General features: G+C 42.1%; 3 protein-coding genes across 5 annotated transcripts in view; 2 read left to right on the top strand and 1 right to left on the bottom strand.

Moving 5' to 3' along the window:
• The first annotated feature begins 1,224 nt into the window (after positions 1-1,224).
• Positions 1,225-2,212, top strand: LOC141020088 (dexamethasone-induced Ras-related protein 1-like). Its single transcript, XM_073495142.1, has 2 exons — positions 1,225-1,554; positions 1,689-2,212. The coding sequence occupies exons 1-2, from the start codon at positions 1,284-1,286 to the stop codon at positions 2,210-2,212; spliced, it is 795 nt and encodes a 264-aa protein (XP_073351243.1). The 5' UTR covers positions 1,225-1,283.
• Positions 2,213-3,459: 1,247 nt separating this feature from the next.
• On the bottom strand, positions 3,460-4,149 carry med9 (mediator complex subunit 9). Its single transcript, XM_073494764.1, has 2 exons — positions 4,027-4,149; positions 3,460-3,802 (listed from the first exon to the last, which is right to left on the bottom strand). Exons 1-2 carry the CDS (start codon positions 4,104-4,106, stop codon positions 3,583-3,585), a joined length of 300 nt encoding a protein of 99 aa, XP_073350865.1. The 5' UTR covers positions 4,107-4,149; the 3' UTR covers positions 3,460-3,582.
• Positions 4,150-12,891: 8,742 nt separating this feature from the next.
• LOC141020148 (ubiquitin carboxyl-terminal hydrolase 22-like) overlaps positions 12,892-16,546 on the top strand; it is a 28,053-nt gene continuing 24,398 nt past the window's right edge. Inside the window, exons 1-2 of one of the 3 annotated variants that reach the window (XM_073495211.1) lie at positions 12,893-13,349; positions 14,307-14,339. In XM_073495211.1, the coding sequence (XP_073351312.1) occupies positions 13,230-13,349; positions 14,307-14,339 (153 nt within the window). In that variant the 5' untranslated portion in view covers positions 12,893-13,229. Of the gene's footprint in view, positions 13,350-14,306; positions 14,340-16,546 lie in introns of all 3 variants that reach the window. The other 2 variants (XM_073495210.1, XM_073495212.1) reach the window with 2 other exon arrangements.

Raw genomic sequence — 16,546 nt, 5'->3', positions numbered from 1 at the left:
TACACCTGAACAATGCTGTACTGAATTCTCTCCCCAGACAGCTTAACAACCATTCACACCTGGGCTCACCTAGCTCTAGCAACCCACACAAAGGCCAATTGGGTCAATGACTCACATGCGGCCCTAACGACTCTGAAACTCTTGGATGAGAGGTGAAACGTCTTCAAGAAACTGAAACACGTCCAGTTGCCTACGATACAGCGCTTAGAATCACCAGAGCACTGTTTGATGCTAGAAAGGTGGCAGGGTCCGCCAAATATAAACAAAGTGAAATAGCATTAAACTGCATTGTCCTTTAAGGTCAGTTTCTTTTTTCAGTTTATCCAGTCATGAAAACGAAGAGAGTTTGTTTATTCAGTTTGTTTAGGCATAAAACGTCAGTCAATAAAGATATTAGTGTCTTACCCAAAACTACATAGTGCACCTTTAAAAATAAATGGACAGAGGACAAGTAAAATCGACAGGAGGAAATAAAACATTAAAAAAAAAGAACATTAAAACAAAATGATAAATAAGCCCAGGAATGAATCAGTCTGTAACGTCTTAAAAGGCTGACATACAAAGTCACACATGTTGCCAACAGTTTGATGATTATAAAGGCGCACAGCACTTTCTTCCCCTTTAATGTGCCTTATTTGTGCTCAGTTGTGAGCCACTGCGCCCCCTCTTCTCTCCTAACCTCACTTATTCCAGCTGCTCTCTCCTCAGGGACGGTCTGTGTGTACTAATTGCTGGTGATTGAGTAAACAGATGAAGTCGATGTTCCACAGCAATCTGTTGCAGAAGGTGCAGCTGCAGAGAGAAGCCCAAAGGATGTTTCTAGTTTGTATGCACAGATTTTAATGCAAGGTACCTTTGGCTACAGCATTAAAACGTCGTGCTTTAATATGATGCACACACTCCAAACATTCGCGTGCAAACTGTGCGTAATTCTCATCTGACATGATCTCTAATTTGTGTTAATTGCGCGTGAAAACATTGTGAAATATTAAAACATTTCTGCACGGTTCTCTGTGGATGAGGGCTGGACAGAGCTGACGCACACACACAGCCATAGTAACATTATAATTTCGGGTCTTGCTCCAGCTCCCCCAAGCTGGATCGTGACGCATGACGCTTTGGGGAGGCGCGGCACACTTCCCCTATATAATCCCAGCCTGCTGCTACTCTCGCTTCAGAGAGCCAACGAGGTTAGACCCCTCACATCGCTGGGAAAGGATTTTAAAACCGTCACCACCTCTTACCACGGCACCGTCCACCTCTGGGTGTCAACAGCTGCAAGTATGATTAAGAAAATGCCGCCGTCCGAGAATGGGTTCGACATACCGGCCAAGAACTGCCACAGGATGGTGATCCTGGGCTCCACTAAAGTTGGGAAGACGGCCATCATCTCTCGGTTTCTGAACGAGAGGGTTGAAGACCAGTACACACCCACCATTGAGGACTTTCATAGGAAATTCTACAGCATCAGGGGAGACGTTTACCAGCTGGACATTTTGGACACATCTGGAAATCACCCCTTTCCTGCAATGAGGAGGCTTTCAATTCTTACCGGTGAGTTGAGCTTTAAAACCTTCCCGAACCTGCAGCAGTCGAGTTCGCTGACTTTTTAAAAAATATGATTATTATTTTAATTATTATTATTATTATGTGGCATTGACCCTGTCTTCTTCTCTTGTCTTCTCCAGGTGATGTGTTCATCCTTGTGTTCAGCCTGGATAACAGAGACTCCTTCCAGGAGGTGCAGCGCCTCAAGCGCCAGATCTACGAGACCAAGTCCTGCCTGAGAAACAAAACCAAGGAGAACGTGGACGTCCCGCTGGTCATCTGCGGCAACAAGTGCGACAATGGCTTTTACCGGGAGGTGCAAGAGGACGAGATCGAGCAGCTGGTCGGTGGAGACGAGCACTGCGCCTACTTTGAGATCTCGGCGAAGAAGAACACCAACGTGGACCAGATGTTTCAGACTCTCTTCACCATGGCCAAGCTGCCCGACGAGATGAGCCCCGATCGGCACTGCAAAGTGTCGGTGCAGTACTGCGAGGTGCTTCACAGAAAGTCCTTCAGGAGCAAGAAGTGCAAAGACGGCAACGCGTATGGGATTGTGGCGCCGTTTGCGCGCAGACCCAGCGTGCACAGTGACTTGATGTACATAAAGGAGAAAGCTGTAGGAGGCAGCCAGACCAAAGAGAAAGGCTGCGTAATATGCTGACACTTTCTTTGCCTGCGCGTGTGAGACTTTCTGAGACTTTTTCCAGAGCTGAGGAGGAGATCAGCCCCTCGGCGCACAGTGGCGCATGAGCCCATCACTGTAGACTTGAGCCGCTGAGGCCACAGAGACACATGGAAGAAGCTGCCTGATGGTGCCCTCTGAAAATGCTGTAAAATCTGCCTCTACAGAAAAAAAAATGTTTACACAAAAACTTGCTGGAACTTGAATGTTTGTTGCATTATGAACAAATTTGACTCTGAAAATGTATTTATTAAGTCTGCGTCGACTATTTTGTATAAAAGAGAATAAAACCACTTGTTACTTTCATAATCTGTCTTCCTCTTCTCTTTCCTTTGAAGCAAAACACCATGAAGTCACATTAAACACTGCACACTTCATCCCTGCAGTAGAAAATCCCCTCCATTTGTTAAAACACATCATTGCCCAGTAGGTCCTCCTGTCACCTAACGCTCATTCAGACAGACTATATTAAACTGCAACATCCTGACCCGAGGGTCGAAGCACAGCGCCTTCACTCAGATTTAACCAGAGCTGCAATGAGTAATCGATTAGCTGGAAACTACCACATTAATTGCTATCTAATTTGATAATTGATTAATCAGCCTGATCTTTTAAGAAGAAAACACAAAAATTCTCAAATACAGTTAATTTTTTCTAGTTTCCTAACCCCTCTATGACAGTGAGCTGAATATCTTTGGGTTATGGACAAAAAAAACATATTTTGGGATGTCATTCTGAGGCTTTGGTTGACATTTCTCACAATTTTCTGGCATTTAAAAGACCAAACAACTAGATTAATCAAGAAAATAATCAACAGATTTACCCACAAATCAATATAATTGTTATTTGATTGTTAATTTCCCTTTCTGCCACAAGCTATTAAAAATGGATGCACGTGTCCCACTATTTGATCTTTGGATACTGATAGAATCTTAATTAAAAAAGAAAGCTCAATTAATGTTGAAGGCCACAGACTTAAATTAAGGCTACCAGTTGTGGGCTAATTAAAACAGCTTTAAGCCAGTCAGTTCTTAATCTGTTACTTTTATTACAATATATCATAAGATAAGAAAATTAAACGATAAAAAAAACACTTTTATTACAAATACTTCATAATAAAGTTTCCATTCTCGCAAAGCAATACTAAAGGAGAGAAAGAGGATATTGTCTGGTGTACAAAAACATCTTGCATTGCGATGCAACTGAGGAAAATAAGTCCTTGTTCATTTGTTTAAACGTCCATCCTGTATTCTTGAGTCCCACATGTATCTGCTCCACAGGCGAGGGAGTCAACAAACACACAAACAGTCCTCCCTGCCCCAATCACAGCAGTAATCCGGCCTTCAGTTTCACGATGCTTTGGGCACGTCAAACATACACAAACTCTTGTATTTCTGCAGCAGCTGGTTCTTGGTTCGGACCTGCTCCCGCAGCGTGGCCAGCTGCTGCTGCTGCTCCGCCGGACTGCTGTCTATCCCGGGCATGTTAGATATCTGCTCCCGAGCCTCCTGGATCTTTGTCTTCAGCTTGGCCAGCTCTTGGTGGACATCCTGGCTGTCCTTGTCCATGCTTAAAGAGAGGAGGGCGTACAAGACAACGTGTTATTTCCATGACGTGATGTTATTTTGGACTTTTTTTTTTAAATCAGCCGAGCTCTAACTAAAGGCTAGCGTTAGCTTAGGCTAACAACAAGCTTAGCAACTCCGAGAAAACGGCTGTTAGCGACGGATAAAGATGAGTCCGCAGAGCCAAGAATAGAATTACAACACACAAGAACCTGCAGGTGGGCTTACCATTTGATAATATCATGCACTAAAGGCAGCAGAGAGCAGTCATCGCCCTCTTTCTCGAGCTTCGGTTGAGACACCGCCATCGCGCTCCCAGTTTAGCGTCGCAGATAGTTGACGTCAGGCGTCGCGTGATGACGTCGTTTGACAAGAACTTTAAACTGACAAAGTAGGATGAAGTTTTTCCTTGTCCTCAGCTGGTGTTCATGCTCGTGACAAAAAAATAAATGAATAAATAAAACTATTTCAACTTCATTAAATCCCTATCCCTATCCCAAATGTGTATATGCTTACATACTAAATATTTTACCAAATAAAGCAGATGAAAAGTAGTTATGGCACAACATGCTACGGCCTTGTTGGATTTATTTGTTTATTTTTTAATTTCGGTGCTAGGTCATTAAAAAAAGGTTGTCAGACAGGCTGAATTTCACTCTTATTTCACCACAAAAACTGACTGACACCTGGTAGAGGGCATACCTCCACCAAGGCCCCAAAACAGCCCCCTTTAATTCAATCAGGACTAATCCAATATCAAACTTGATAGCCCTGCCTCTATCACAATTTTAAACTACAACCACAGTCATAATCTCCATTGTGTTGAAGAAGTATATATTTTTATAAGGGTATGTTTTTTTTCCCCCCATTAATATCCATGCATTATTCTCTCGGAAATGAACCAAAATGTTTAAAAACGCCCTTTCTTGCTATGTTAAATCCAAGATCCATCCTTTTATCTGGATCCACACCATATGTAAATGGTGTCCATTCTAGGCCGAGACCCACCCTCCATCCAAGTTGCATGGAAATCTGTTCAGCAGTTTTTGTGTGATGCTGCTGACGAACCAACCAACCGAATTGGATAGCCTATATTTCACCCGAAATAGGCCACAGATAATCTATTAATACACAGAACAAACAAATGTGACCTGCGATGGCCGGAAACAAATGCTTCACGTGCCACTACCTAGCAACCTTATAAGCACCTATACCTTAACTCGACCTCCTGCGTCTGCTAGTGTGACACCACACGTGGTGTGCACGTTGGGCGAAACATGGCAACCTGTGCGATCACGGGTGTGAATGACGAGAGCAAATATGGTCTAATGGACTGCAGTGAGTCGTGCTATATGTCTATTCTGTAGATGAGTGAAGAGTTGTATTCAGGTCATGCGTTTCTATCTGGGTATCACCCGCTTGTTTGCACACATGGCTGCTCGGTGTTGAAATAATGGGCTTCATGATATGGGATGAAAGCAGGTAACTTGTACAAATGCATTGTGTTTTTGCAACCCAATACAATAAGCAAATGAAAAACCTCTTTCTCCCTCTTCATTGACCCATATTCCTGTGATATCAGGGCCACGGTCGCCCACAGGTCTCCATCCTCTTACAGCCACGTTTAAGACTCATTAGCCTGGCAACTTTAACGATGTTGCAAAGGGCTCACTTAGTGTTTGAACACTGATAAATCAGAGTGAGTTAATATTGGTTATGGCCAGGTGCAGTGTTTATTGAGTTGATTATCGTCTGCCTGCAGATGGGGGGATTATGTAGACACGTCACCACATCACAGATTACATACCGTGTTCATGACGTGGTAAATTCACCCGAAAGTGTCAGAGGTGCCTTTTTAAAATCACTAAACCACATACAGTAGCAGGGTCTCCGCTGTAGATGTCTTTCGATTTTTACCTCTCGATCTTCAGAGCCTCCCTGACCTATATATCCTTTCCCTGCTATATGTTTACATCAAAGGCTAGATTCGACCGTTAATCCCCTCTGCTCCCAACACACACACACACACACACACACACACACACACACACACACACACACACACACACACACACACACATCATTCACACCTGGTAAACACTGCAGAGACAAATTCTAATTAGCCGCTGCAGCAGAGAGACCACTGGCGTGACACAGCCAGTGAAGACCTAATTAAGAGTAGCTTCAGTGAGACTTCATTTAGATGTGAGGCTTATTGAACATTTGCTTTGGTCAACCCTCCCCACTGAGACCAAGTGTTGACGAAACTGCCAAAACCCTGATTTTCCAGGACGTTTGCTGCTGAAACTTACCCAGTGAGTGCGTGTGACCCAGATATGAGTTTGTAGGACATTTATGCAGCCAGTTGTTTTACCATTTGGGTCATGGGGAAAGCTCTGACACCTCATATTCATGAGTTATGAAAAGTGGGCCAAATCATGACCCAGCAATCTCATCCCACACAATCGAAAGCCTTCGACTTGACTAACAGGCACACCGCTAGCATAATTGGAATATCAGAACGTAACAGCTGTTTCATGGTCAAATGACGTGTGGGGGTGATAGTGAGGGGAGTAATACTTCCTGTCCAGGTAATAAAAGTGTCACAATTGTATATGCTTTAGCTTCATCCTGATGCATTCTGAATTACTGTGACCCATTTCCAGCTGGGGAATTGGCCACAAGAGAGGCAGGAGCTGTTGGCCATGATCACTGATCCTCTTTGATTGATTCAGGTGTGTTTTCTCTTTAATCCTTTCAAAGTGAAACTAATTATGAAAACCTGATGCTGTTATTTTTGTGATATTTATCTTGCATGCTGTTATATGAAAGGTGCACTATGTAGTTTTGAGAATAATTAATTTGAAAGAAAGGTCCCCAGAACACTGATTGAAGCTTGAAAGGTGGCAGGGTCCGCCACATATAAACAAAGTAAAGCAGTATGAAACTGTGTTGTCCTTTAAGGTCAGTATATTTATTCAGTTGATTCAGTCATGGTAACAAAGAGAGTTTGTTTATTTAGTTTGTTTAGGCATAACATTTATTTTAGTCAGTGAAGATCTTTCTCTTCTGATTAAAATGTCTTCCACAAAACTACAAATTGCACCTTTAATGTTTTAGTTTTACAGCCATTAGGCGATTTGAGGGGGAGAACTTGGTTGGGCCTATATAATAATAATCAAGCTGTCCCAATATAAAGTAGCCGTACAGAAGTGGATTTAGGCAGAAACAAGTCAGCATGATGTGCTCCCTTTGGGCTGTCCCCATGGTTAAACATTAACAAATCACAGTCTGTTTTTAGCCATAAAGTTCCAGTAAAAATCTAATGTGTTTATACTGTTTATTGGTTTAAACTGTGGAGTGTATACTAACATAGACCTAAAATATACAAATAGGGTTGGGAGGTTTCAGTGACATCACAACTTAGAATAAGTCATTTGATACTTTATGGCACTTTAAAGCACCACAGTGCTTTCAGCGGCTTGTTGCACGGCCTGAAGAGCCTGGCTGCCATCGATCTTGTCAAATTAGTTGTCCTCGTGATATAGGCTACAAATTAAAAGAAACATTGAATATATATTTTGAAGTACTTTCAAAGATAAATAATGAATTTCTTTCTTTCCTTTTCCCCGGGGATAACTGCAACCCACATGAAGGCCGGTTGGACCAACGACCCACATGTGGCCCTAACGACTCTGAAACTCAGAGCGTGTCCTTAACGATGCTGTAAGGTCACACCCACACAGAGTTTTAATGCCTGCAAACTCCCGTCCAGTTAGTTAGAACTGAAGAAGCCTCTTGGATGAGAGGTGAAACATCTTCAAGAAACTGAAGTCCAATTGCCTACAATACAGCACTTCATCAACATGCTAATCAACATGCTAATATGATGTTAAATAATCAATGACTCTCTAGTAAACTATTCCTGTTACTAAATTATTTCCTCAGTCTAATTCTTCACACAGGGATGTTCAGATCCTAAACAAAGCCTGCAGATTATTATCACCAATAAAAAAACAACAGTTCTTCCATTGAGCTTCCTTGACTTTTAAATATGGGCATTTAATTAAAATTCACCTTTTATTCACACACCCCGGCGCTCCTGCACTCCCTCAGCTCAGCAACAACGAGAGGAGGAAGGCAATTATTTTAATTGAGTTGTCTGAGGTTTAATGTCTACCCTTGATCTGCCAGATATGCAGTATCTGTTCACTGACTGAATTCCTTTCTTCTGCAAAAAAACAAAATAAAAACACAATAACGTGCACGGTACACGGTTAGTTTTATTTTGAGTCTGTATTAAATTGGTTCTCTGGTTTTGTGGAATAGATTAACATTAAAAGCATGTTGTTATCTGTTTTGGAAGAATTAGTCTCCTTCTGTGCTTCTTACAAAATTCAATGAAAAACTATAAATCACATTTTCCAAGTGAAAATCACTTGACATGAAGGCGATGTCAAGCAGGAGGATCTGTGAGAAAGGCCAAAGGTCCGCTGGTTTGTATAATCTCTGGCTCCGACAGAAGTTCTCATGTATGAAAAAGTCTTATCTTTGGTGCAGCTCAGAATAAACTAATGCTTTATTATCAACAAGGGAGTTCCGGATAACTTTTGGAGCTGGGTGACTTCAGGTCACTTCCAGCTGATCCCCCGTAAAGCACTCCCCGAGTGGCTCGCCTTTCCCCAGCCGGCCTCTGTGATGACGTGAAAGGGAGGCGGACAGCTTCCAACAGATGTGTCACCTCTGAGCTTCTCTGGCGGAGAGCTGGCAGGATGCAGATGTCCTGTCTGCTTATCTGATCTTAGCATGCTTATCAACGTGATCTCTAAAACTGTACCTCATTAAAACTGCCAATTTCTCCTAAGAGGACAAACTTTTCCTAATCAGATGTTGTGAATTTGTTAAATCTAATAAATACTGAGCAGGGCAGTTACAGACAGGTTTCCTTGTTCATTTGAGGGGGAATGTTTTTTCATCATGTGAGTCCTGATTCCAGAAGAGTTTCTTGGAAAGAAACTTAAAGAAGCTAAGTGTACCAGAAAGAATGAAGGCGGTCAGCTGCTGCTCATTTTTCATGCCAATGCTGTGATTGCTCAAATAAACAATGCTTACTAGTCATGCATGTTTGCGGTCATGAAATCAAATTTGTGTGTGAAATCGACCAAGAGCCGCAAAAGGGGTCAACATCCGTGTTCATGACTTGCACCATTTTTTTCTGTTTCGGTCAGTTCAGGCACAACTTGGGCGAAGGCGCAGCTCTCACTTTGTATCCAAAAAGACGGTAAACAAACAAATTGAATAGGGTTATTCAATTTGTTTGTTTACCTGCATGATTACTTACTTTTTACTGAGAACTGGCTCTGACATTACAAGATAATTACCGTGGAACGGGCTCAAACTTATTAATGTCTGTGAGGCCAGTCAATTTTCCTAGAAAGCCGAGGCTCAGTTCCATGGAGCCTTGATAATCTCCTGGTTTTTGGCAGGCCTCTCTGGTGCTGCAAATGCATTACAGCAGAGTCTACTCGCTCTCACGATGTCAAAATGTGGGCGATGTGAGTAATAAGCTTCAGTTTGAATAGTGATTTGCTTATCAAGGCTGTATTTCTGACCCGTGTTGTCACAAGTAATGTGTGTATTTACATTGCTTACTGCCTCTCATGTGAATCTCCATTAAGACTCTAGTCTGACCCAGGAGTCCCTCAACATTTAAAGAAATAATATGTAACATTTGTGCATTAAAATATCTGAAAACAACTCGACCTTTTGTTGAGTTGCGTGCTGACATTATCCCAAATATTTCCAAAATTGTTCAACCCCCAGAAAATGTAATTTCACATAAGGTAATAGCGTGTTTCATTTACTCGCCAGTTGCTGTGACTTCTGGGAGACAGTCAGGTTGTACTGAAGGAATTTGACGAATGTGACTAAATGCAACGTGAATAAAACTTCAATGCACCTGACTACGTTGCCCGTGAACATTCCTGCCTGAGTCACATATACAGAAATTCATCAGCAATGGTGGATGTCTAACAATGATGACGACGACTCCCATGATCCCACGATACTCACGTCTTTATTTTCGTTTCTCTCTCGTTTTATTTTGATTGAGAGACCCCTAGTGGCGGAAAATACAAACTGTGCCTTTAACTGCAGCTGGTGGATTCTGAATGGATTCACAAGCAGCGGCAACTTCTTTTACTTGCTGTGTCCACATACACTACAGGAAAGACATGTATGTGCATACATCATTCCCAGTTCTCCAAATAAAAGCCCCCAGATAAAAAATGAGCTCATTGGGGAACCATAAAGGACACTTGATTTTCAAAATAAAAGCTCAGAAGATAATACAAGCTTCAAGCACACCAGACTTTCAAAATAAAAATCTTAAGGACTTTTTTTTTTTACACACACATATTCCAACCAAGACAGCTGAATGGTACCTCAGCTCCTTCTTGGTACACTCAAATTCCCTATAGGCTATAGGCTATCTGTCTCTGGTACACTCATGCATTCACTGTAACTCTCACTTCAACACCTTTCATTGCTTACACTATCATTTCCTACTATTCCAACTCTACATGCTCCTTCAGCAGCTCCTTCGTAAACAGGGTTTCAGAGACCCCTGCCCTGCATGTTTTAGAAGTTTCCCTGCCGCAACACACCTGATTCAAATGAATGGGTTGTTATCAGGCTTCGGCAGAGCTTGATGTCGAGCTGATCAGGTGTGTTAGGTGTATAAATGTACCCGTTATCAATGATTTTACGTATTCTGCATGCCTTGGATAATTGAAAAATAAGTGATATTAATATTTTCCTGAACACTGTTGAGTTGTTTACTGTACTGTGAACTGACTCCATGGAAATAGACGTTGAAATGTGAACAAGCTGTTCCCTCGCTGGGAGATATCCACCAATATGCTGAGTGCCTGTCCCTAAAAACCATTCCAACCGTCTGAGACAAGAACATGTGTTTTTATTTTCTATTCAGTCCAATAATAAACAGAGTCATCTGAGACACACTGATTCTTCTGTTAAGCAGGCAGCTGACTGAAGCTTACAATTCAGAGACATTCCAGGCTCTGTTGTGATGGTCAGTTGACTTTTGTTTCTGATTAAACCGATTTAATTAATTATATTTCCCCGTACTCCCAGTCTAATACCTAATACCAGACACCCGGTGTCAATGCAAACATCTAAAATATACACTCCTCTATTCCTCTATATATCTACCTCTATACATACCACATCACTAGAGGCAAAGTAGGTTTTTTTTTTTTTTCCACAGAGAAATAGAAGAAATTAAATTAACAGAAGCAGTCTGTGCAGGAGAAGTAATACACAACTCAAACCTAAATGTAAGATTATTCTAAGAAATGACAAATTATAAATCCTGAGGGATGGAGAAGCAAGGAATATAGAAATTAACATCAGTAGAAGAAGCCAAACTTCTTCCTGGGAGCTACGAAGTTTAACCATGAAGATATGTAGACCTACACTGCCCCCAAGTGAACGATCGAAGGAAGTAACACATTTGCTAAAGTATCATTACTTGTCCTTTCCTTGAGTTGCAGTTTTCTGCAACTTTTTACTTTAACTCCACTGCATTTCAAGGGAAATATTGTCCTCTTTACTCTACACTTGTTTTAAAGCTTTAGATACAAGTCACCAGGGCTCAAAATTAGCACCGCCCACCAAATGCTGGTAAAATATGCAAGTGGCTAATAAATTTGCTTCCCTTACCAGCCAAAAACAAACAAGACAAACAAAAAAACAACGGTAATCTATTGATTGTATGATACAATTTGAACATTCACTAGCTACTTGGTTGGTGGACATAAACTACTTACTTTGCAGAGTCCAATAATTAATACAAAACATAATCAACAAATACATAATGGTGTTTTATTTTTGTAAATTTAGCTAAAACTACCAAGCAGGATATTTAAAATTAGCCCCACCTTTACCTGTAATATAACAATAGGATTATACTTGAACGCATCAGTAATTATAATTCTGATACATGAGTATGAGGGGACCACTTGGAATAGTGTTGTATGTCGTATCCCATTTAAATGATCTATTGACCAGAATACATCTTTGAAAAAAGCAAGTAATGGTTCACATACTGTATCTTAAATTATCACAACTAATTATCTTACACGGCCCCCCACTGTGATCACAAAGTTTATTTAGGCTATTTCTTTAATTAAAAAAAATGCAAGTTACCAAAGCTTGTTAGATGAGGACAGCTCTTGCCAAATCTCGCAGGAATGGTCAGTAAATGGTTAATCCAGTGGCGAGGGTTCCTCACATCATGCCTAACTTATAATTTAAGCATTCTGATTCACACAAACTTAGATGTAATATTCAACCCTGCGCCACGGGAGTCTTAACACCAAGGGCCTTGACTTCATGTCAACCAAAGCTGAGGTCACAGTGAACATATGTGAGACTCCCTGGCTCCTCATTCATCAATGCTGTCACATAATTAATGGAACTAAGTTGACTGTGTAGTTGAGTGTAGTACGGGTTACTTTATATCAGTGACAACATACACACACCACATCACCACTAGGTGGTAGCCTTTAATTGATGATACTGAAAGGATTGAACTTATACAGCCTAAAGTGTGTATTAATTAAGTGAGTAAAGGGGGATTTAGCTCATTTTTAAATGAAACTATTTAATTTATGCTCAACTAAATTGCAACCATGTGCTGACCCTTCTGTATATGTGATGTATATGAAACAGTGAAAGTCAACAATAACAATCAACAATGATTGACATGAAGAAAATACAGTATTTCAGAAAAGGCACAGCTTTGCAGCATTCAGAACAACATTCTCGTAAATGTTGTGTTGTTGTTAATTCCAGACTACATTGAATAGGACGTGTATTTGTTCAGGCAACGTCATCGATGCATCCTGTGGTTAAAAAAAAATCCACGTTTTAACCCCGTACGGTGCGCGCAGGGTTCCAAATCAAGCGCACCCAGCGTGCTGTAAAACCAACGTGGTGACGTCACGTCTTTGTGTTGGCAAATCACGGTGTACGCTGGGCGGGCATTGTGAAGCTGTAGTTGAGTGTTAGCAGGCTAACTAGAGAAAGAAAGCTAACTAATCGTGAGAGTGGAAGTGGAGCTAACGTTAATGGAAAAGGCAACTGTCAAAACAGCCAGGGGAGCAGAATCTCTAGTGAAGTGATACTTCTGTTAGTTGACTACATGAACAGATTTGTAGGAAGTTGATCAAAGAGCGTGTTTGTCAGATGCCCGAGGAGCATTTTGGATACTACATCGATTGTCCCATTTCCAAACGGAAACCATTTCTGGACAGACAGTTTCGTGCTAGCTAGCTAGCTAGCTAAGTGAATCATCCAGGAGACTTTTCATTGTCACCTATAAACCCAAACTGAATGTTTTGTCTGTCATGAGTCCGGCCGGGTGCTCCCATGTGAACGGTTATAAGGTGGATAATTGGAAACAAAATCTTCGAGTCATATACCAATGCTTTGTTTGGAGTGGTACTGCTGAGACGAGGAGACGCAAGGTAAAAACACAGGAACTGCAACGCTAGCTTCAGAAACAAAAGTGAAATGATTGTAATGTGGCACGGACAGACACAGAACTGGGGTGTAAATGATGTCCCACATGAAGCACAACCAATGAACGTGTCGACGAGAAAAAAACCGGTCTTAGTGAAAGTGTACTCTTTGCAGCAGTAGTGTTGCTAACACTCGGGTTAGCCTGCTAGGTTATCACCGGTAACGCAAGTTAGCTAGCAGGACTCTCTGCCTGGTGAACTGCAGGGACTGGTTGCTCCTTCGCCGCCTTAAGTGCAACATTGAACGCGTCTTTATTAGCTTAAGCGAGGTTTAGTCAACCTTTTCGACGCGAGGCAGCGGGCTGCGTTAGCTGTGCGGTTCTTGTCTGGTAGATGCTGAACAGTTAGCTTCATGGCTAAAGTTGGGTTCGAGGGAGAGTTGTGGCTATGGGCTAACATTACCACACCAAATGGACCCATTGTGTCTCTCCACACGCAGACACTGGGTCCACTAGGTTAGCGGTTCTCCCCTGGGCATCCCAGATCAGGGTGTTTTTTTTTGTTTTTCCCCGCAACTGGTCAACCCCTCACGAGTTTGGATGCTGGGACGTCAGCTGATTTACTTTATTGCCAATTTGTTCTCGGGCTCATCCCACACCTGCTCGGCCTACACAGCTCCGAATAGCTCCATACATAATGATGTCATCACTGGACTGTGAACTGTGTTGCAGTTTCTCTCAGTTTCCCACCTTTTCTCGACCTCTATTTCAGTCATCAGAAACTTGCCTTTTGTTTGTTTTTGTGCCATTATGTTCATTTTGAAAAAAGCATCCTAGAAGCTTCATTTTTTATTTATATTTTTACTGTGAATTAGCACCAGTTTATAGGTTGCTTGACTGTTCTCTAGAAATCCATGCTTCTCTTATATATGTCATACATTTTTATGTCGTTTTGATGAAATAGGTGCTTCAGAGTGATGCAGGATGGACAGAGCTGGTGAGTTGACGCTTATCCCCCCCCCTCCCTCCTCATCTTCACTGACATACTGTAGATAGTTCAGATGAATAAGAGCTGGCTTGCTTTCTCTCCTCTCGCTCACCTACGAGTCCTTTCATTAAACGGGCTGAATATTGTAAGATGTAACCCTTTGTGGTGGAATAACTGGGCCCTGTTCTTGTGTCTGCTGTGATGCACAGTTAAAGCCGGTACAGTCACTGTGTGGGAGGGCCGAGCAACCACAAGCATAGCTCAGTTACATTGCAAATAGCTTGTGCAAAACGGTTAATGATCCCTTTGTTTATACAGTGCTTTGGTTTAGGCACACCGTTCACGTTATCTTTATTTACAATTTAAAAAGTGCTACAGAGCATCTCAAAATGTATGATACAGTCCCAAAGGGCTAACAGACCGTGCTGTGATGATTATGCTGCAACAATTTTACCGACATTTAATGAATGTTAATTTTGACTGTCTAGTTTGTTTCTCACACTCTGCCTGACGAGAATGCAATCGGCAGGAACTCAGTCAGTCTGTCATGGGAATGAAACTGGTCAGAGGTGCTCACTTCCTAATGTTTCCCAATGTTTTGCTCATATTTGGCCCCGTTGTTTACTTTTGGGAGACACATTTTTGTAACCATGTCTTCCACAACCGATGCATCAACATCAACCAAGATTTCCCTCTGACAAAAACTCTTAACGCCTTTGCCGCGGTTGAGAGAATCAACACAGTGCCAGTATTTAATTTCTCTTCCCTGTTTTCTAACAATGCTACTTGGTGGCGCGCTGCATGAATACCAGTCCTTCAGGTTTGAAGCCCGCCAGCTGTCAAAGATGTCAAGGTTACACGGCATTCAAAGACGATGTCTTATTGAACGATGCTGTCGCGCCATTGGCGGTTTCAGACTTGATTGCATTGTGTTTTTGTGCTCTGTCGGTCCATGACATCCGTCAGTGCAGTTCTCACAAATGAGCACCATAGCACTGGTGGCCATGACATCTTAAAATAATCTTATGTGTCTAGGCCTGGCTGTGTTTCTGTCAAAAATTGCTGTGTAATATCAGCCCTGTATCTAATAGTGAAATCATAGATATTTAGTTGCTTTTACAGATACGTTTTTATCTGCAATGCAAGCGTAACGAGAAGGGCTGTCCTCTGATTTTATTCATTTATATGAGAAATGCAGCTATATATTTATTTTTTTCAATTTTCTGTGCGCTGAAGCCTAGAAAGCGGTCGTGCTGTTGCGCAAACGAACACATTTGTTGAGTCAGTTTCCCCCGTGAGATCCATCCTTTAAGCTTTGCATCTAATTTTGTTTGTTTAACATCTGTCTAACATCTGTTAAGGTGTGCGCCCATTGCTTCCGCTCTGCCCATCTGCTCCCGGACACTGATTGTACCGCCGACTGATAACACAGAGAAAGGAGGCAACAGTGGCTTTGTGTTTTGTCTCACACCCCCTTCACGAGGCTCTAACTAATCTGACATGCAGAGCAGGTGTAGTGCTGCTCCAGCGGCACACAGGCAGTGCATTCTCTTGAGGTGCGGCAGTGTTGGTTTTTGTTTGGCGCCGAATTACGAGCGAGAAGACGAGGTGCTTTTAACATCACGTCCTGCGTCTGTCCTTGCTTTGCTGAAATGTTTAGTTGGATAGATGACAGTGGCATTGAGGGGTAATCTGAATGTTGGCATGGTTGATAAAACACAAGCTCATCACTGTAGTGCTTATTGCATGTTTTGTCTTACAGTAGTGGCAACAACACGACAAGCTTTGTAGTAAAAGAGGCACCCTCTGTGTAGAAGAAGTAACTTAAAAGACATGGTCAGTCAGAGACGAGACCTGTTTTTAATAGCTAGTGTCTGTAATCCTGAATTCCTGTTTTTCCCCGTCATTTCTTTTTTTTTTGCCCATTTCTGTAGTCTGTCCTCAGCAGCCTTCCCCGCAAGCTGTCAGCCTCGCTACCTCGGGCTAAAATCAATACCCAGGCAATGTGCAGGAACACTGGCGGAAAATCTGTCACCTGCTCTGCATGCACAATCTCAACCCACATGGGTAACAACTGGCAGAATGAGTGACACAGAGAGGAGTTTGCAGAGATGACATCACGGCCCAGAGTGGCTCGGTAGCTGCTACCATTCACTAGAAAACACGAGGATAATAATTCTTCTGGCATGCTGGCTCTAGAGGAAATGCACCATTAG

This window comes from Pagrus major, chromosome 23 (assembly GCF_040436345.1).
Source record: "Pagrus major chromosome 23, Pma_NU_1.0".
Lineage (NCBI taxonomy): Eukaryota > Metazoa > Chordata > Actinopteri > Spariformes > Sparidae > Pagrus > Pagrus major.
This window is presented reverse-complemented; position numbering and strand designations above follow the sequence as displayed.